The sequence below is a fragment of the Trachypithecus francoisi genome, unplaced genomic scaffold (assembly GCF_009764315.1).
Source record: "Trachypithecus francoisi isolate TF-2019V2 unplaced genomic scaffold, Tfra_2.0 Lachesis_group5, whole genome shotgun sequence".
NCBI lineage: Eukaryota > Metazoa > Chordata > Mammalia > Primates > Cercopithecidae > Trachypithecus > Trachypithecus francoisi.
In genome coordinates, this window is record NW_022681470.1 from 41,527,263 (window position 1) to 41,549,492 (window position 22,230).

The 22,230-nt window shown below is 38.2% G+C and overlaps 1 protein-coding gene across 13 annotated transcripts in view; it reads right to left on the reverse strand.

The window, feature by feature from the left end:
* Positions 1-1,537: 1,537 nt before the first annotated feature.
* The window catches only part of EDEM3 (ER degradation enhancing alpha-mannosidase like protein 3), a 91,680-nt gene continuing 70,987 nt past the window's right edge, over positions 1,538-22,230 (reverse strand). For 9 of the 13 annotated variants that reach the window (XM_033200067.1, XM_033200065.1, XM_033200063.1 and 6 more), the window contains one exon: positions 17,585-21,535. In XM_033200067.1, coding sequence (XP_033055958.1) covers positions 21,126-21,535 — 410 coding nt within the window. In that variant the 3' untranslated portion in view covers positions 17,585-21,125. Of the gene's footprint in view, positions 1,555-11,422; positions 12,057-17,321; positions 17,467-17,584; positions 21,536-22,230 lie in introns of those variants that run through there. The other 4 variants (XR_004434382.1, XR_004434383.1, XM_033200062.1 and 1 more) reach the window with 4 other exon arrangements.

Below are 22,230 nucleotides of genomic sequence, written 5' to 3' on the forward strand. Positions count from 1 at the left end.
TTCTGTAGATGAGATAAATGTTTGCTAACTATTATTCTGAATTTTTCTTCATTATGCTCTCTGGTGAAAAACAAGAATTTCCTTTGTGTATGTATGTGTGTGTGTGTGTCTGTGTATGTGTGTCTGGGTGTGTGTGGTTATTTTTGGGAAGAGTCTCAAAAGTATTTTGTAAAGAAACTCCTAGTCCTGCCCACATGGTATGTCTCCCTTCATCCCCCTTTTTCTTTGTTTATCAAACCTTTTTTTCATACTCACTGTGTGCCAGGCAGTCTTCTAGGCATGAGAATAGAATGGTGAACAAAAGTGGCACTGTTCTTCCCCTCATTACTCTTATATCATATTGGAACAAGAGTATTGGGTTTTGGCTTCTTACTTTTTACCCGAAGATGCAAGCCTTATTTTCTCATTTAGTTGCTTTTGAAATCATGTGGACCTGGCTCTTGGCAACACAGAATCCACATCTAACTTCGTTCTACTCAGCTCTGCTGTCCCAAAGGTATTTCAGATCTACCCTCTTACCTTTTCTCCCATTAAGTACTCCCAATAGTTCAAAGTACTATTACTGGTTTCCAAACTTCCTTTAAAACAGTATTATTTCTTCAAAAGAAAATTGATTTGGAAACCAATTTTATTGAAGCTACTCTATTTCTATCTAAAATAGGATGGAATGATAACTGCCTCCCTGAGTTTCCCACTTTGTCCAGAGCTCTGAGAAAACCCCGCCAAGCCTAATTTAAAACAGTCTCCCCTGGAGAACTGACTTACCTGGAGCTTGGCCTCTGAGGGCCCACACTCTGGGCTGAATGATAAATCTGGGGCTGGGCTGAGAGTCAATTTGGCCTTCAAATTATCAGCACTGTTCCTCATTGTTTTTCGGTACATTTTTAAAAGGGCCGCCTACCTTTTTCAGAATCAATGAGCAAAATCACACATCCTCATGTCCATCTGGTGCTCTGTATTGTGTCCGAGGCTACTGCAAAGTGATAAAAACTAGGACTCAGTTTTGAAAGGAGAGGCAAGTGAGGTGCCATTGTTGAAACAGGCTTTCCAATTGGAATTGTTAAGACTGAATTTCTTTTTCTCAGCAGGGCTTGTGTAGAGAGCTCCACACATCACTTAGTGTAAACAGCAGGTTCTTATCCCACAGTCAAGTAAAAAAGAAAGATACGCAGGTCAGATCTCAGATACTTGCAAAGAGGGTTACAAAGAGAATAGCTTGAGCACATATTGCACAGAATAAAATTCGGCTGGTCCAGTGTTTGCATTTTTGGAGGGTGGGAGGCAGAGGGAGGGAGGGAGGGAGGGAGGGAGAGAGAGAGAGAGAGAGAGAGAGAGAAAATGTTTCTAATTCAGACCTGCAGTATAATTTCACCATCTGCTGGAAAGAGTCCCCATGACACGAAACTCTGCAGTTCTCTACCTTCTCACGCCCCCACACTGTTTCCACTCCATTGCTAGGAGAGGCTGTCTAGAACTGGAGAGTTTTGAGAAGCTGTTGGTGGAGGAGTCGTTTTTTTACATATCGCCTCCTGTGCCCCAAATCTTCTCCAGAATCTAGGGGAAGGAAGGACAAGGCAGTTTTGTTATTGTTGTTGGTTTGCTTTGAGGCGCATTCTTCTTTTTCTGAATATAAAAGTAATACATCTGACAATGCCTGGTAAGGATATGGAGACATAGGATCTCTTACACATTGCTGATGGGACTATGTATTGATTAATGCAACAACTTTGGGAAAACACTATCTTTTTATTATTAATTGACAAATTATAATTGTATGTTTTTATGGGGTATGATACGATGTTCTGATACATGTATACAATGTGAGATGATTAAGTCAAGTGAATTAATAAATCCAGCACTTCAAATACTTTTTTAATGGTGAAAATGACATGCCATTGCAAAATTATAACTGAGACAGGGAAAGATATCTGACCTAACCAACTCCATCTTGCCTCTAACCTCCAAGCTGTCCCTGTTCATTCCTCAGCGTAGGCCAAACTAACTTTAGGAGGAACTTAGTTTATAGTTTAAAACAAAAATGGCAACAGCCCTTTCCCAAAACAAACCTCTTTCTTGCGTGGGGACTAGATTGCCTTTGTAGGACTAACAAATTAGTCAAAAGATTAGAAATTATGGTTTAGGAGTCATGCTGCTGGAGGCTACAAGATTCTGAGCACTCCCCACATTGCTCCTGGGGATAAAATCACTATTGTAAAACCTAAGACCAGTGCTTGAGATATTTTGTAGACCCCGCACCTGATGAATCAGCTGGCGCCACCCAGATTGAAAAACTGGCTCATCTGATCTTGTGGCCCCTACCCAGGAACTGACTCAGCGCAAGAGGACAACTTCGATTCCCTGTGACTTCGTCTCCAACCCAGCCAATCAGCACTCCCAACTCACTGCCCCCACCCACCAAATTATCCTTAAAAATTCGGATCCCCCTTGGGGATACTGATTTGAGTAATAATAAAACTCTGTTCTCCTGCATGGCCAGCTCTGTGTGAATTACTTTTTCGCTATTGCAATTCCCCTGTCTTGATAAATTGGCTCTGTCTAGGCAGCGGGCAAGGTGAACCTGTTGGGCAGTTACAAAAACACTTAAAATCTACTCTCTTTGCAATTTTCAAGTATACAATATGTTGACTGTAGTCACCATATGGTGCAATTGATCTCAGTGAGCACATTCCTCCTAACTGAAACTTTGTACCTTTTGACTAACATCTCCCCATTTCCCCCAGCCCCCAGCTTCTGGTTACAACCATTCTACTCTCTGTTTCATTGAGTTTGATTGTTTTAGATTCCACATATAAGTGAGATCATACAGTGTTTGTCTTTTTGTGCATGGCTTTTTTCACTTGACATAATGTCCTCCAGGTCCATCCATGTTGTCACAAATGACAGAATGCTTTTCTTTTTCAAAGCTGAATGGTATTTCCTTGTGTGTATATATGCCACATTTTACAATCCATTCATCTGTTGATGGGCACTGTGGCTGAATCCATATCTTAGCTATTGTGAATAATGCTGCCATGAATGTGGGAGTGCAGACATCTTTTCAACATGCTGATTTCAAATCTTTTGGATATATACCCAACAGTAGAATTGCTAGATCATATGGCTGTTCTAGTTTTAGTTTCTTGAGGAACCTCTATACCATTTTCCATAATGGCTGTATTAACTTACACTCCTACCAGTAGTACACAAAGTTCCCTTTTCTCTACATCCTTGCCAACATTTATCTTTTGCCTTTTTGATAACAGCTGTTATGACAGGTGTGAGCTGATATTGTGGTTTTAATTTGTAATTTCTCAATAGTTAATAATGTTAAGTATATTTGCATATATCTGTTAATGGGATTGCATCAAACCAAAAAGATTCTGCACAGCCAAGAAAACAATTAAGAGAGTGAGGAGACAACCTATGGATTGGAAGAAAAGATTTGTTACTACCCAAAGCAATCCAGGGTCAATGCAATCCCCATCAAAATACCAGTTGGGTGCGGTGGCTCACACCACACCTAGCACTTTGGGAGGTCGCGGTGGATGGATCACTTGAAGCCAGGAGCTCACGACCAGACTGGCCAACATGGTAAAACCCCACCTCTGAAAAAACAAAAAACAAACAAACAAACAAACAAAAAACTAGCCAGGTGTGGTGCATGCCTGTAATCCCTGCTATGAAGGAGACTGATGCACAAGAATCATTTGAACCCAGGAGGTGGAGGCTGCAGTGAGCTGAGATTGTGCCACTGCACTCCTGCCTGGGTGACAGAGTGAGACTCTGTCAAAACAAACAAACAAACAAAAACCAATAACATTCTTCACAGAAATAGACCAAAAAAAACTTAAAATGTTTTAAGACCCTCAAATAGTCAAAGCAATCCTGAGCAAAAAGAACAAACCTAGAGGCATTATACTATCAGACTTCAAAATATACTACAAAGTTGTGATAACCAAAACAATATGGTACTGGCATAAAAACAGACACAAAGACCAATGGAACAGAAAAGAGAACCCAGAAATTAATTCACATATCTACAGCCAACTGATTTTTGAAAAAAGTACCAATAGCATTCATTGGTGAAAGGACAATTTCTTCAATAAAAGGTGTTGGGAAAACTGGGTATCCATAAATGGAAGACTGAAACCACTTCTCATCCTATACAAAAATCAACTCAAAATGGATCAAAGACCTAAATGTAAGACCCCAAACTATAAAACTAATAGAAGGAAATATAGGGGAAATGCTTCAGGACATTGGTCTGGAAAACATTTTATGAATAAAACCTCAAAAGTATAGGCAATAAAAGCAAAAACAAACAAGTAGGATTATATCAAACTAAATGGCTTTGCACAGGAAAGGAAACAATCCACAAGCTGAAAAGACAATCTAAAGAATGGGAGAAAATATTTGTAAGCTATTCATCTGACAAGGGTTTAATATCCAAATATACAAGCAACTGCAAACAAGTTAAATAATCCTTTTTTTTTTTTTTTTTTGAGATGGAGTCTCGCTGCTCTGTCACCCAGGCTGGAGTGCAGTAGCACGATCTCAGCTCACTCCAACCTCCACCTCCCAGGATCAAACAATTCTCCTACCTCAGCCTCCTGAGTAGCTGGGATTACAGGTGTACACCACCATGCCGGGCGGATTTTTGTATTTTTAGTAGAGACGGGGTTTCGCCATGTTGGCCAGGCTGGTCACGAACTCCTGACCTCAAGTGATCCTCGTGCCTCGTCCTCCCAAAGTGCTGGGATTACAGACATGAGCCACCACGCACTTAGTCAAATAATCCCATTTTAAAAGGGGCAAATGATCTGAACAGACATTTCTCAAAAGAAGACATACAAATGGCCGACAAATAAATGGAAAAAAAAAAACCCTCAACAATGCTAATCGTCAAGGAAATGTAAATTAAAAACACAATGAGATATCTCACTCCAGTTAGGATGGCTACTATCAAAAAGACAAAAAAAAAAAAAAAAAAAAGAAAATGCTGGGGAGGATGTGGGGAAACGGGAACTCTTACATACTGTTGGTGGGAACGTAAACTAGTATAACCCCTGTGGAAAACAGTATGGAGTTCCTCAAAAACTACAAATAGAATCGCCAGATGATCCAGCAGTCCCACGACTGGGCGTGTATCCAAAGGAAAGGAAATCAGTATATTGAAGAAACATCTTCACCTCCATGTTTATTGCAGCACTATTCACAATAGCCAAGATATGGAATCAATCTAAGTGTCCAACGACAGATGAATGGATAGAGAATGTGGTATATATACCCATAATGGAGCATAATTCAGTCACAAAAAGAATAAAATCCTGTCATTCACAATGACATGGGTGGAACGGGAGGACATTATGTTAAATGAAATAAGCCAGGAACAGAAAGTTAAACACTGCATGTTGTCTTCACATGTGGAAGCTCAAAAAAGTTGATCTCGTAGAAATAAAATGTAGAACAGAGGATACTAGAGGCTGGGAAGGATAGGAGGAAGGAGGGGATAGGGAGAGATTTATTAAAGGATACAAAATTACAGCTAGATAGGAGGAATAAGTTCCAGTGTTCTATGCTACTATAGGATGACTAGAATTAATAATAATAATAATAATATGTTATATAGTTTCAAATAGGAGGATATTGAATGTTACCAACACAAAGAAATGATAAATGTTTGAGATGATGGATATGCTAATTACTCTGATCTGATCACAAAATATATACGAAAACATCACTATGTACCCCATGAATATGTATAATTATTATATGTCAATTTTTTAAAAAGAAAGTATTTGCAAACCATACATCTGATAAGATGTTAATATCCAAAATACATAAGGAACTGAAATAGCTCAATAGCAAGAAAACAAACAATCTGATTAAAGAATGGGCAAAAGACCTGAATAAGCATTTCTCAAAAGAAGACATACAAATAATCCTATCTTTTACACTATGACAAACATTTCCATCCCTAGGTTTATACACAAAAGAAATTGTTACAAAGAGACTCTGGGACATATGTATAAGGATGTTTACAGCAGTGCTGTTTGTAACAGCAAAAGCCAGAAATAGCTTAAATACAGAATAAACAATAATATATTCACAAAGTGGAATATTACATAGTCATCAAAATAAATGAACTACAGTTGCATACATCAATAGGGATGAATCTTAGCAATCCAGTATCAAGTGGAAAAAAGTGCATTCCAGAAGTTAATATATAGCATGCTGCCTTCCTTAAAGTTAAAAACACCAACATTAAAAAATACGTGTTTTAGGACTATATACCAAACAGAGACAACTTCGTTAAAAGGAAAACAAGGGAATGATAAGATTTGGGATTACGTTTACTGTGAGTAGAAAAAAGTGGTGAATGGGCTGGAGGAGAATTCATAGCTAGATGTAAATATAATCCAAATATATTCCACTTTTGTGTGAGTCTTAACTTTCGTATTAACCAACAGATTTATGAGTATGTATCATAATAATTATAACAAATTAATAAATAATGGCTATGCATGGACCAACGAGTAGACTCCTTATTGAGCTATGAATTATGATTAATTCAATTCTGAGTGTGTCTGGAGTCCGAAGGAAAAACAAAAAGCAAAAACTATGCATTAATTGGGAACAATGTAGCACACTGGCAAAGTATGTGAAGAAAAACTCACCTCTAATTGTGCCTACCCAGAGATAATCAGTGTTAACATTTTGGTATGTTTCCCTCCAGCTGTTTTCTCTAATTCATATTTTTGAACAAAAGTATAATCATGACATTTACACAGTAGTCTTATTCTTTAAACTTAACATTGCATACGTTTTTCCACATGATAATCTTTGAAAATATGTTTCTAATAGCTGAGTTGTATTACATTTAACATATGCATGATAATTTATTTGACCAATCCTTTGTATACATTTATTCTGGTTGTTTCAATTTTTTGTTATTATGAAGAAACCTGCAATAAGCAGTTTGCACAATAAATATGGGTGCCATCTTTGATGATTTCCTTAGGATAAATTTTTAAGAGTGGAATAAAGGTGTGAAAAAATTTTAAGTTATTGTTTTTTTCACTATATTGCACATAAAAGTGCTTAATATATGTGTAATAGACATTTAATCAATATCCACTGAATATGAATGCATGTAATTACAAGGTTACTTAGAATATTTTAGAAGATGATAAAGGACTATCTTCCTCATCTATCAAGCTGTGAAAATTAAATGACTCAGTACTGTGTCTGAACTTTTAATGGAAATACAAGTATGCGCCATGGGAACTATTCTTTTTTGTTGCATTATTGAAAACAAATAAAATTTATATATCATGTTATTCCTTTAAAAGGAATATTTCATTATTTCATTTACTCTCCATGACAATCATCTAAGATATTTGTTATTATATAACCCCCACTTTACAGACGAAGGGGTTGACACAAATTAGAATACTTAGCCAAGCTTATAAAGCTTAAAACTTATTGTATTTTATTTTTTATTTTTGTTTTTTATCTTTTTTTTTTTTTGAGACAGAGTCTCACAGTGTCACCCAGGCTGGAGTGCAATGGTTTGATCTTGGCTCACTGCAACCTCCACCTTCCGGGTTCAAGTGATTCTCCTGCCTCAGCCTCCCAAGTAGCTGGGATTACAGGCACCTGCCACCATTCCTGGCTTATTTTTGTATTTTTAGTAGAGAGAAGGTTTCACCTCTTTGGTCAGGCTGGTCTTGAACTCCCGACCTCAGGTGATCCATCGCCTCGGCCTCCCAAAGTGCTGGGATTACAGGCGTGAGCCACTGCACTGGCCTAAAGCTTAAAACTTAGAAAAAAAGGCAGATCTTCTGAATCCCAGTTCCAATAATAGTGGAATGACTTAAGACTATCTGCAGATAATGATTGTAAGCTGCCCACAAAATATTTTACCCAATTATTTGAAAGGCAACAGAGATCAACTAAAAGCAGGCAGAAACTGGGAGATAAATATTTAAAGTCAATAATCAAAGCTCTCCCCTTAAGAAACAAGAAAAAACTAGAAGTAAATTAAAGATGTAGAGGGGGAAATAATAGAGATAAGAACAGAAATCAATGAAATAGTAAACAAACTGTAGGAAGAAATATTAACAAAGGCCAAAATTTGTTTATTGAAAAAATTGTTAAACTCTTAGATAAACTGATGAGAAAAAGAGAGGAAACACAACCTATCAATTTTGGAAATAAAAGAAGAGTATCATTAGCGATTTTATGACAAAAAGACAATAAAGAATTATTATAAACAACTTTATATAAATAAATTCAACACTTTAAATGAAATGAACAAATTCCTTGAAAAACCCAACTTGCCAAAACTGACAAAAGAAATGGGAAATCTGAATACCATTTACCTATTTTAAAAATTGAATTTGTTATCAAACTTTCCCACAAAAAGAATTCAAGGTCCAAATGGCTTCACTAGGCAATTCTATCAAACATTTAAGGAAGAAATAACAGCAATCTTATATTCTTTCCAAAAATAGAGGAGGAGACATTTCCCAGCTTGCTTTGAGGCCAGCATAACCCCAATACCGAAGACTGATAAAGACATTACAAGAAAAGAAAATCAAACATATCCCATATGAATATTAACCAAAAAATTCTGACCAAAAATATTAGTGACTCAAATTCAGCAATATATTAAAAATCAAAATACATCATTACCAACTAAGGTTTATACCAGGAATACAAGGTTGGTTTAATACTTGAAAATCAGTCAATGTAGTTCACCATGGTAAACAGTATAAAGGAGAAAAACTACACAATTTATGCAATAGATGAATCAAAGTATTTGACAAAATTCAATAGCCATTTATGATCAAATTCTCAGCAAATTAGAAATAGAAGGGACATTACTGAACCTGAAAAAGGGCATCTCTGAAAAGCATACAATTAACATCATATATGACAATGAAATACTGAATACTTTCTCCCTAGTTTCATGAATAAGGTGAAGAATGTTCACTCTCACCTCCTCTATTCAACATTGTACTAGATGTCCTAGCCAGTTTTATGAAGCCAAAAAGAGAAATAAAGTCATTGATAAAGACTGGAAACGAAAAAGTAAAACTGTCTTTTCTTGACAGCAAGAAAATCCCTAAGAATTTACAAAAAATTTACTAGAACTAATAAGTGAATTTTACAAGGTTGTATGACGTAAGTCAATATAAAAAATTAATTATATCTCTGTATATTATCAACAAACAATTTGAAAATAAAATTTAAAAACAATTCCAGGTGATCATAAATACTCAGGACAAAAGATATGCAAAAATTCTACATTAGAAGCTTCAAAATATTGTTGAGAGATGTTAAAGATCTAATTAAATGAACAGACATACCATGTTCATAGAATGGATGACTCATTTTTTTATTTGTTTGTTTGTTTGTTAAGACGGGGTCTTGCTCTTTCACCCAGGCTGGAGTGCAGTGGCACAATCATGGCTCACTGCAGGATAAAGCTCACTGAAATAACTCAATAGCAAGAAAACAATCTGATTCGAGAATGGGCAAAGGACCTGAATAAGCATTTCTCAAAAGAAGACATACAAATAATCCTATATTTTACACTATGACAAGCATTTCCATCCCTAGGTCCATCCCTCGACCTCCCCAGGCTCAAGTGATTCTCTCACCTCAACCTCCTGAGTAGCTGGGACTACAGATGCACATAAGCACACCTGGCTAATTGTTGTAATTTTTGTAGAGACAAAGTTTTGCCATATTGCCCAGGCTGGTCTCAAACTCTTGAGTTCAAGTGATCCTCTCAAAGTGCTGGGATTACAGGTATGAGCCACCATGCCCAGCTGACTCTACGTTTTAAAAAGTGTCCGTTCTAGATTAAGTACATTTCTAATTAAAATTAAATCAGGCATTTTCTTTTTCTCTAAGAGATGGGGTATTGCTGTGTCACTGAGGTTGGAGCTGTGATCAAAAGCACACTGCAACTTCAAACTTCTGGGCTCAAGCCATTCTCCCCCGCCAGTCTCCCTGGTAGCTGGAACTAAAGGCTCAAGCCACCATGCCTGACTATGGTTTTTTGAAGTAATTGACAAGTCTATTCTAAAATTTATGTGGAAATGCAAAGGAACTATAATAGGCTGAAAAGGGGCATCAAGATTGAAAGTAACAAATCTTGAAATAACAGTCCTGAAAATAACAAAATTGGAGGACTCACACTACCCGATTTCAACAGTTACTAGAAACTATAGTAATCAAGAGAAAGTGAAAGTTGCATAATTGCCATGAGAAGCTACTAATTTGATGTTACTGTATAAATACTCTTTAAGGTTCATTTTAATGTAGTCGATCATTTCTTACCTCAGGACAATAGTAGGCTCTCTCTGTTAAAAAATAAAAACAACCAGGGGCCTTAGAGCGTACCACAGTATTTCTCAAAGTAAAATTCACATACCACTGGTCTGAAGATCCTTTTAAGTGGTACATGGAAAAATACATTTATTTTTTAAATAATTGTGTGTTTACAAATGATTCTGTGCTTAAAGTCACAAAGACCATTTTTCTATTAACGATGGTCATATAAAGTTCCCTTCTGATAAAAAAGCAGATGGATTTATGGACTAATACAGGAGTGCTAACAGCTCATTCGGACATTAGGCAGATTTACACCCTCACCCCGACCCCAGCACTGGCAGAGAAAGAAAACCTGGGCTTTCCCTCATCCACACACTCCTTCCCCTCCAGGCCTGAGACTGCTTTCACTACAAAGTCAAAAGTACCAGGAAGGGTGTTTTCCACAGACAGGTAGGCTGGCTCCCAACTCACCAATCAGGTAACGGAAAAGCAAGCCAGGGGTTTGCCTTAAGGAGGGCCTTCTCTGTGGACACACAGGGAGTAGGAATCAAGTGTCTCTGTCTCTGTCTCTCTAACACACACGAACACACACATGCCCTAGACCTCTCAGCCATCACCTCTTCCCCAGCCTCCCAGGGCCCAGGTGTTGTTCCTGTGTCTCTGGAGACCGAATGTAGTGGCTACCACTACACTCTCTTATTAACAGATTGTGTGCGATCCTGCCATGAATTCAAAGCTCCAACTCAAAGTCCAGGGTACGTGCATCTGACTGGCAGAATTAAGCAATGAGCCTGTCCCAGGACTGCAAGGGAGGCTGTCGAAGTAACTGTATATGAAAGCCTTTATTTCTACAATGGTGTTCGTGTAGTTGTTGGGGTGGGGCCCAGTAACAGAGGACATAGAGGAAAGCATATTGGGCAGACAAAACTAGCATTCTATAGAGGAGAAAACCGAGTCTCAGAGAAGTTAGGTAACTTGCTAAAGTCGCACAGCGAGTAACTAATTCTGCATTTACAAGATCAAATACTTTTTAATCAAGCTCTGGTATCTAGAGCCTCAGAAATTTGGTTATTATACATGAGAGAGAAAATTTGGGAGAAAATAAAAAAAGCAACAACAAGATGCAGGCCTCAAGAACCAAGGAAAAATGATGCCCTACTCTGAATCTACAAGGCTGTGTGTGGTCCAAGCCTACACCAGCGAGATGCTCTCCTGACTTGCCAGAGGGATGAGTTGTGCAATGTCCGTTTTTGATGGTGAGGTTCGAATTCCCAGGAAAGCAGCTTTGTTTGTTTTTCTTGTGAAGCCAGCACTTTATTGGAATAATTGTCTTGTTTCTGTTCAAAGTCCTCTTTACCTCTATTCCCATAATTTTGAGCTTTTTCTGGTTTTTGGAGATTGTACAAAGACACTGGCACTTTGCAACCTCCTCCCTCGGGCTCTGGGTGTGCCGCACACTCTGAAACACACACTTTCCATGGTGGTGGTTCTCCTCTGGCCGGTCGCCCAGGCTGTCGCCTTGTCCATCTCTGCCAGCACTATCGGCAGGTAGCTGGAGGCCCTGTGCTGGAGAGCTGGCTGGCATCCCCGCTTGGCTGGCCCACTCCTGGAGATTCTCAGGACGGTGACCATGAGAACAGGCTGATGTCCTGAGGATGTGCGCTCCCTCATGTGCACTTTGTCTCATGCTGAGAGTCAATTTCTTACTCCTGTCACAGAAAAGCTGTGTAAGCAATTCAGACCACTCCTTGATCCTTTCTCCCCCTAAACGCTTCTGAAAGCTCGTTATTGTTTCAAGGGCTATTTTTCTGCCATCTTTTGAGAGACTGAGACAATTAGGTCGGTTTCATCAGGTGGATACTCTTTCTGAATCTCTACCCAGAGCTATCAGAAGTCAAAGGATACATCACCTGGCCCAAACTGCCTCAAGCAGTTACCCAGAACTGATTAACACAGAACTTACACGTGAAACTCAAGCATAGCAATCCAGAGGGAGGGACCGTAGAAGGAGAGGACTGAAAACATATTTGCATGTGGCACTTTGTACAATAGCCAATGGTAGCAATTGCGCTGTGTTCTCACAGTGAGTTGGGCGGTGAGCCACCTGCTTTGAATACAGCCATCCTTTGAAACAGGTTCTATTTTTATCCCCACTTCACAGATGAGGAAACTGAGAAATTCATTTCAAGGTCATACAGAGTAAGGGCTGGGGCTGAGATTTTAAGCTCAGCAGTCTGGCTCCAGGGTCTGTCCTCTTTTTCTTGTACTGATACACAATATTTTCATATTTGTGGGATACATGTGACTTCTGTTATGCATAATAAAGGTTGAGAACATGTCAACTGCCCTCCTCCAGATCTTTGGTGCCACCACTGGAACCTTCCAGGAGCCTTCTTTTTTCCTGCATCTACCCTCACACACTTGCCTGTTTAATTTAGCCAGTGTGTTTCTTTGGTTTCAGTTATAACTCCACTGCTCAGCCTGTTTTCTCATCAATAAAATGGGAATAACAAAGGTATCTGTCTCATAAAGGTCTTACAAAAGCATAAGTTCTAAGTACCTGATAAATGTGAACATTCATTAATGAGCATTATTATTACAAAGGTAGTAGAGTTTCACAGAGGATTGATTTTGTTTTTGTACCCGCCCCCTCCAACCCGTTGCCCAGGTTGGAGTGCCGTGGTGCCATCTCGGCTCACTGCAACCTCTGTCTCCCAGGTTCATGCAATTCTCCTGCCTCGGCCTCCTGAGTAGCTGGGAATTACAGGTGCCCACCACCATGCCCGGCTAATTTTTGTATTTTTGTAGAGACAGGGTTTCACCATGTTGGCCAGGCTGGTCTTGAACTCCTGACCTCAGGTGATCCACCTGCCTCAGCCTCCCAAAGGTCTGGGATTACAGGTGTGAGCCACCATTCTCAGTCTCACAGAGGTTTAGAAAGTACTGGCTTAAAATGAGATGCCTCTTACTTGGTTAGCCTAGAATTTTCCATTATTGCCTTACCAATACAGAGATAAACAGGTTACCATTCTTTCCTGTAGCTCTTACTCAGAATTTCAAATTTAGAAATGTCACATTCAGTGATTTTGGTCTAAAGAGGACCATTTTTGCCATCACCATGAAGCTTGGGAACCCTTGACTTCGAGACCCACAAGAGGGCCCACCAGGCAAAGGATCTGTATCTTGGTCTCAGCATTTTGAGCTCTGCCCACACTTAGGTTAATTCAGATGAACACACAAAAGAAAGTACAGGATGTATTCTTTCATTAATGAGTTTATTCATCAGGAAAGGAAGAGAAAAAATGCTGCTAATCAGAATAGCAATAGCCAGTTTTCAAGGAATTAAAAGACAGTTTTGCTTGAATGTGCTAAAAGTTTAAATGAGGAACAATACATTGTCTAAGTCAGTAGTTTTTACACTGTATTCAGTGGAACCCTAGAGTTTTGCCAAGGCATCTCAGGGGCAGCTCTGAAGTTCTGATGTTAGTAATTATCCCTCTGGCTGAATGTTAACTTAAACAGAGTGGAGGAACTCAGGCCGTAAGGCCTGAGGATGACTGTGAAGTAGCTGTGCCAGAACCTCCACGCTGCCTAAGAGTACAATCAGTTGTGGAGATGTGTGACCCTGGTCAAGTCACTTCCCACCTCCAGAGTCTGTCTTCTTCTCTGTCCAATGAGGAGAATCAATGTTGTGACAACTTAAAAAATCTAAAATTCTGAGACCCTTACATGAGTTGTGCTCTCTTCAATGTTTACTTCCAACAACAAAAAAAGATTTTTAGGACTACCTTCATACAATTGTCTTCAAAATTGGCACATCATTTCTTTGACATTTCTGTGATTGCAAATCCTAGCCCTTTCAGGATAAATGTGATTTGGGGAAGTGACGGAAAACATCCACTCATTCTGAACCAGGTGTTTCATTCAATTCACCCCACAAGAGCTTAGTGAGTGGCTTTCAAGAGCTAGGCACTGGCAGAGGTGAGACAAGTGACGAGGCCCAACTTTTCCTTTTTCTCAAGCGGCTCCCAGGCCAGTGATGAGCTGGTAAAACACATACATGGGTTTCTTGCGTGGTTTGTAGGTGTTTCCTAGGTGGGGCCATTGTGACAGGAGATGATGAAATGTTGGAGCCAAGGATCAGAGAAATTGGTAGTTGCCTTGGAAACAAGACTTGTCTCTCGTATCTACCATTTTGAAGTCTGATAAATATCCTCTGACTCAAGAGACCATAAGGCCTGAAGCTGTAAGCAGTCCTTTCTCCTCTTCCCACCCCTTTTGGAAGTCACTCTCTAGCCCCTCACCATAATTTTTTCTTCATAAACTCATTGTCCTTTTAATTTACTTTATTTTCTACCTTCTTTACTACATTTTGTCCATTTGTCCACTACAACCCCCCAAGGTCCTATAAGTATCTTCAACTCCCAGATCCCTTTAGTAGCTGGCTGTTTCGCAGGTGAATGTTGTTTGTAAGGGTATCTGTGTCAGCCTTCATGGCAGCCAGATTACACACCCTTGGTTCAAATAGATTAATTGTGCATAGTTAGGAGAGTCAGTCTGTATCACAGAAGTCAGGCTAATCTAGGTTCAAATCCCAGGCCCATCTAACTTGCTCTGTGGCTTTGGGCGAGCCGCTTAAATGAAATTATAGGTATCTTGCAAGGTTGCCATATGGATAAGGAATCATATAGAGCGCTCAGTGTATGTTAATGACTAGTGAGGGTTCAAAAAGTGGTTCTGACTGGGTGCAAAGGCTCACACCTGTAATCCCAGCACTTTGGGAGGCTGAGGTCAGATCACTTGAGGTCAGGAGTTCAAGACCAGCCTGGTCAACATAGCCAAACCTCATCTCTACTAAAAATACAAAAATTAGCTGGGCATGGTGGTGCACGCCTATAATCCCAACTACTAGGAAGGCTAAGGCAGGAGAACTGCTTGAACCTGGGAGGCAAAGGTTGCAGTGTCCCGAGTTTGCACCACTGCACTCCAGCCTGGATGACACAGTAAAACTCTGTCAAAAAAAAAAAAAAAAGTGTAGGTTGCTTTCATTATTAGGACTGCAAGGAGGATACTAGTGTTCATATAGCTTATTAGACAGCTGGCCTGGACCAGTCCTCTTTGAGGTGTTTCTGGAAATTGAAGGAACCACTGTTGAGCTGAGTAGAAGCTTACAGATATACCCTAGGGGAGTATGTGGTGTGGAGCAGCAAGCCACCAGAAACCACAGAAGGAAGAAGGTGGGGTGAAGTTGAGTCAGCAGTCTGGCCAGACCAGTTGATGGAAGCAAGACCTGAGCTGGATTCAAGAGAGAAACTTTCATTACCTCAGGTTAAAGATGGTCTCAAAGGCTGACATGAGAAAACGTAGAAAGGTGAAGCCAGCCATGGTGGCAGGCGCCTGTAATCCCAGTTACTTGGGAGGCTGATGTGGAAGGACTGCTTAAGGCCAGGAGTTCAGAGCTGCCGGGCACTATGTTCTCACCTGTGAACAGCCACTGCACTCCAGCCTGGCCAACATGGTGAGACCCTGTCTCAAAAACTTTTTTTAAGAAGAGTAATTGTAGGAAGGTGAATGGATGTCCCCTTTCCATTGACCTACTTGATTAAAAGATTAATCTACATTTAAAAAGCCACTTAATTACCACCAGGGCCATTAAGACATAAGAAAATCTCAACAGTTGAAAGAGGTCTGTGGTGCATATGATAAATCTGGAACTGGAAATTGGTGAATGATCCTCTAAAAATGAATGGGGTCTTCCTTGTACGTACACATGTGGAGGTAAGGATCCTCTGACAGCTTGGAGGTTGCAAACTGGAGACCTTTGCTGTCACATATATTTTGTTTAACTCAAACAATGTTTTAAAGTAAGATTTCACCGGAATTTCTGGTTTTTCTCAAATATTAAAAGACGGAGCCCCACAGTCTTCCATAGCAACAGTCTGCCTTGCACCAAGTACCCACTGCCTCCTGTGGATATTTGGTGGGGTAGGGGACTTCAGAAAAGGTTGCTAAAACCAAGAAACTACTTTTTAGGGGTTTCAGGCTATTTGCCACTCCATCCTTGAAATGCTGTCTTGGTTTTTATACACTGCTCCAGCCTTGTTTTCCTCCCACCTCTCCAACTGCTCTTTTTCATTCCCTTCTACAAATGTCCTTCCTCCTCTGCTGTCCCCAGATTCTAGGAATCTCAGGGCTCTATTTTAGATCTTCTCTTTTTTCCTATTCCACCCAGTTTTCTTGGTAAACTTCATCTCCTCTCAAGGTTTTGAGTCCCAGCCAAATGCTGCTTATGACCATGGTAGGTGTGCAGTACATCTGGGACTGGTTGAATCGTGCAGAAACACGAGATAGGAGGATTCTGGGGTGATTTTGTTTTTGAGACGGGGTCTCCTATGTTGCCCAGGCTGGTCTCAAAAGTTCCGGGCACAAGCAATCCTCCCAACCTCAGCCTCATGAGGAGAGGGGATTATAGGTGTGCACCACCATGCCCCACCTGGTGTGTATCTTTCATGTTCTCTTCTATTCTTTCACTGACCTAAACTACTTATTTTTAAAATCATAATGTTTATTTTGGAAACTTATGAAAATACTGACATATACAAATAAGGAAATAGCAATTGCCTACAATCCAAGATAACCACTGTTAGTATTTTGGCTATTTAACTAGACCCTCACTCCATGATTTCCATCACTCTCTATCCCCTCACCATATTTTTTTCTTCATAAACTCATTGTCCTTTTTATTTACTACTTTATTTTCTATCTTCTTTACTACATTTTGTCCATTTGTCCACTACAACCACCCCAGGTCCTATAATAGTGCCTGGCATACAGAAGGCATGCGTGCACTTAGTCTTTGTTGAATAAATGAGTCAATGTCATTATATATGTGTGTGTGTATATATGTGTGTGTGTATGTATGTATGTGTATGGAGAGAGTGAGCAAACACTGGATTATACTTTATATACAATTCTAGAGTTTTATTCACTTACCATTGCCTTTGGGCATGTTACTGACTAGTTGAAAACCCTTCAGTGATTTCTTACAAGGTCCAAAATCCTTACTTTAGCCCACAAACTTGGGTTTCTACAGCCTCAAATGTCCCAGAATTCACTCCCCTGAGGATAAAATGAAAGTTTTTTTTTTTTAAAAAGGAAAACAGAGTGATAAATATCAAGACATAAAAGTATAAAGATATACACAGTGATTCTAAAAATGCAAATTAAAACTAAACCAGAATATTTACATATTTTATTAAATCTTTACAATCAGTAATTATAATCAAATACACAATTATATACAGGATTATATACATTTTGCCCAGACTTTTACATCACAGTACATAGTTTCCCTTAGAAATATTGTATACATTTATCATCAAACAATAAAATCCAACAACAGTAGTGTTACAGCACCTGTTAGTACAGACATCTTTTTCATAAATTACATCATAAGAAAATATACGGCTGTAAATTGGGCTTTTAAAAATGTCTTTTATAAAATCTGAACATACAATATTTCATTCACAGAATGTTTTTTTTTTCTATGTTCTGACTGAAGCCTTGTGCATAAAACGACTGGCTGGACTATTTACTAAATTCTACCCCCCCTTCTCTAAAATTATAAGCAGTATTTGAATTACTTATGCTGAGCTTTCTTCATGATGAATTTGGCATGGGGTTTGGTGAGAGAACAAATGTTGGCTTTACTATAAAAAGGTTGTGTGATGGTAATTTAAATTTTAAAAAATTCTTGAGAGTAATTATATTAGTGAAGTTAAAATCAGAAAGTGTACAATTTTTCATTTTACTAATACTGTAAAGAAAAAGGGAGATGTATAATGCCAAGAGTTAATTTGTTCTGAAACAATTATACTCTTTTTGGAAGCCTATTACAATTTAAGAAAAAAAAGAAAATCTGCCCAACAAAATATCCCATACCAAACATATCTAGTAAATTACAATTCTTTCACACTTAAAACTTTATGGGAAAAGTATTGCAAATAAGGGCATATCATTTCAATGAACTTTTATATGCAGAAAAAAACTCTAGCTATTTTATTTTTAGTAGGTAAACGGGTTTTTAAAACTTGAAAATACCTGAATTAAATACTTGCTCTAATATCTCTTAACTTTCAGCTAAAATCCTTACTTGATTCCAGATTTGTAAACATTATATAAATCTTTCTTACTCAAACAATTTTATGGCTGTGGTGATCACTTCAGCTATATTTCTAAGCAGTCAACATTTAACTGAGGTAGACCAGATGTTTCTAAATTGGGGTTTCATAGAATCCCCTAAATCTTTAGCAAGTTACTAAAATGTCTATAAAAGGTAACTAAAAAACAAAACATTAAAAAAAAATAACTAATGCCTTTGGAATTTTTAATGAACTAAAAAACTACTTTGTGGCAGTATGTCAAGTAAGTAAATGAATGTAGAGTCAATTACAACGTTGGAGTTTTTCAGACGAACATTATATCCTCTTTTTTTAACTCGGGAAGTACTGGGTATAATTCCTTCTGGGTATTAAGAAAAATTGGTTAAATTTTTTCCTTTTTTTTTTTTTTTTTTTTTTTTAAGGATTTACTTTTCTAAACAAGTGAACGATTTGCTTCTAAGCGTCGATGAGGCAACACCTCCCTCTAATGGCCAAAGGAAGAGAGTGGCAGTAAGCTGACTTTTCCAATGTGTCACACAATCCTTCATGTCATTAAGTTCTCCTTGTTGGAAAAGAAATTAGGTTGTTTTGATAACTTAAAAAAGTTAGACAACAATGGCTTTCAGCTACAAATACAAAATCAAATCCATGTATATAAGGCTTCTGTAATCAATGTCTTAGAGGAACATCTGCTCATTTTTTCCAAGCCCCAGTCCTATAAATCAAGGCAAGTCAAGTAATTAAGCTTCAGCTATTTTGGCAGCTTGCAATTAAAATGAACAAAGCACTATGTCTATCCTTCCATATACTGTATATATTATAGTTCTATCTTGTTACACCAAATCTCACATGCAGAGAGACTAAAAATATCCATTTTGGTCTCAGGTATAATTAAAAGCCAATAAGGGTCTTGCATACTCTTCTTTTTCCCCCTCCCCAAAATGAATTCTCCATTAGATTTACTACTCCCTGACTCAATTATATTTACCTGGAATATCTGAATGCAGGTATTTATCCTCTCAGAAAAGAATATGTTTACCTGGGATCTAAACATACTGTACACGAATATACATAACTACAATACAGCACTGCTGTTTTTAACAGCTCCACTTACAGCTCACCAGTACCTCACAACCGTGTTTTAGGAAAAAGTTTTGTAATGTCATGGTAAAGAGAAGAAAATTACGTCTCTTAAATATTCCTTTAGAACTGATTCAGGCAAGTTTTAAAAATAAATAAAATGAATAAAGCCATGATTTCAACTACAGGGCTGTCTACAGGCATCAACAACAAAATTTAAAAAATTTTTAAACTTAAATGTGGCCAGCACCAGACAACAACAACAACAACAACAACAAAAGCGGGGGGGAGGGGGATTCTTATTAAGCTATACGGCTAGTTGTTATTGTACTTTTTTTTTTAAACACAGGTCACCATAGACTAATTTTCAAGTCCATATCAGAAGGAATTATCTGTTAAAAACAAAAACCATGATTCAACAGAAAATGTGACAGACTCCTTAGGTGCAACTTTAGAAACCTAAGTTTCAAAGGAGAAAAACAGTAGTTACTCCAGGAATTTTAAATCACTAACCACAGTTTTATCATGGCTCTGTAAGATAGAAAAATGGAACAAAATGTATATAGCTGTTGGCGATATGAGCCTTGTGGCTCAAATTGCATACCAAACATGGGATGGAGTAAGGCTGATGGCTAGAGGTAATCACCCCTAAGAGAAATGAACTGGAAAAGATTTATAATCTACCCTACAAGGATACAATGCTAGGTTCCATTTCAGAGTAGTCATAGCTTTCCCTATGGAAGGCCCAATGGGAGGTTCATATTGCAACATTATCGTTTCTCCCTTACTCCATTTTTCAGAAGTATTAAGTAAGCAATCTCCACAATATATTATATGACCTTTTTACCTGGTCCCACTGATTAGTCTTTATGCAGAGAACTCACTGAGAAAATACACTGGCTTCACCTTTGGTTTAAATAAAAAGGACATTGTTAAGAAGGAAAAAAAAATCAAGTCATCTTGATCATTTGTCACTAAATGAAACAAGAGAAAGCGATGAGCAAAGACTGTTTCCACCATAAATGCATTTGTTTCATAACCATTTAGGTCACTTAGAGTGTTTTGTGAAGGCAGCATAATCAGAATGCCACAATACTCGGATGCATCTTCCCCAAAGAGCCTCTAACCCCCAAACCAAGAAAGGCAAGCTTCCTTTAATTAGAAGGCTATCCAAACTTCGATTCCCCACTCCACTACTAAATGAATTTTGTTTCTTGTCTATCCAGAGACTACAGAAATCTGCTTCCCAGGAATGCTCAGTAATCTTCCCCTGGCCTGAGGTGTTGCAGGGTGGTACAGTGCTGCATTTGAAGGGGGAACTGTGGATTTCCATTTTTGATGTGACAGTTTTAAATAAGGTCAATTCTAACACAGCATGCTCCAGATTCCTACCATAACTACACCAGTCAGAACGTGGTTGTTCATCACCATACTTAAAGCCTCCCATTAGAAAGCCTGCTTAGTATTAGGGTGTCTATTAACCACACACAGTTTACCTTTTCTTTTTAAATACCTACCAACAGATTGTTTAGCAAGTCATAGCTCATCCTTCTCCATCATTTCAAATGCTTCTATATCTTCATTCCAGTCTGCTAATATGGAGTCTATAGGCTGGACCTTTTTACCCCAGCTAACATTAGGATTGGAATCTTCCTCAGTTTCTGATTGTTCTTGAAGCTGGTTATCTAAATCTGTACATTCACCATTAAGATTTGTAGTCTCATGGTTTTCTGTGGGATTAGAAGTCTGTTCAGAAGGGGAAATGCTTGCAGCATTGTCCATATCTGCTGGAGATAATGCTTCTGGGTGAGAGTTTAGAGAATTTTCCTCAGAAGACTCTTGATCCACCAAATCAACCTCCTGAGAACTTGATGAAATCTGTTCAGCACTCTGATTCTGAGCATCATTTTCAGAGGATGGTTGTTCTTCATTTTCCATTTCAGGATCTGTGTAAGAAAGAAACAAACCTCATGCTACTTCTCTAAGAAAAATGTACTATTACACTCTCCAAAGCATATTGGTTTTTGCAAGAAGATGAAATAAAAAGTGAAAGAGAATCATGTTAATGCAGAACAGTGAGCATCAGCACTGAAATGAAGACTGTCTTTATGCAGTCACATTTTCCTATAGATTCACTGTGCAAAATGTGTATTAGAAAATAAACGTTCTTCCAAACTGGAAGGAATGACAATAACTAAGACTGACATGAGTGGACATGAGTAAGCCAAGAAGTACACTAACCAATAATAATATTAAAATATAGAGAGATTTGCAATGTATGGCTAAAATTTATTAGATACCTAAAGCTTACGCATGAGAGCATATTAAACAGAATCAATTTTAAACAGCATATATCATTGCGATATTTTTAAATAATATTCCTTTGAAAAGTGAAATTCCTACTCAGTAAGCCATAAAGATGCAGATAACATACATTTTTTTGAATAACTAAGGGTATTAATGTGATTGATCAGAAATATTTTCACAAGAACTGAGATTATTTACAAAATTCTATTATTGTAGGTCTATGAATTATAAGATACAATCATTCTAAAATCCACTGGAAGGCTGAAGAGTGGGTTAAACCTCTTATAATGAATATACAGTGAAACCAATAGAGACATTTTATTTAGGGTTCCTA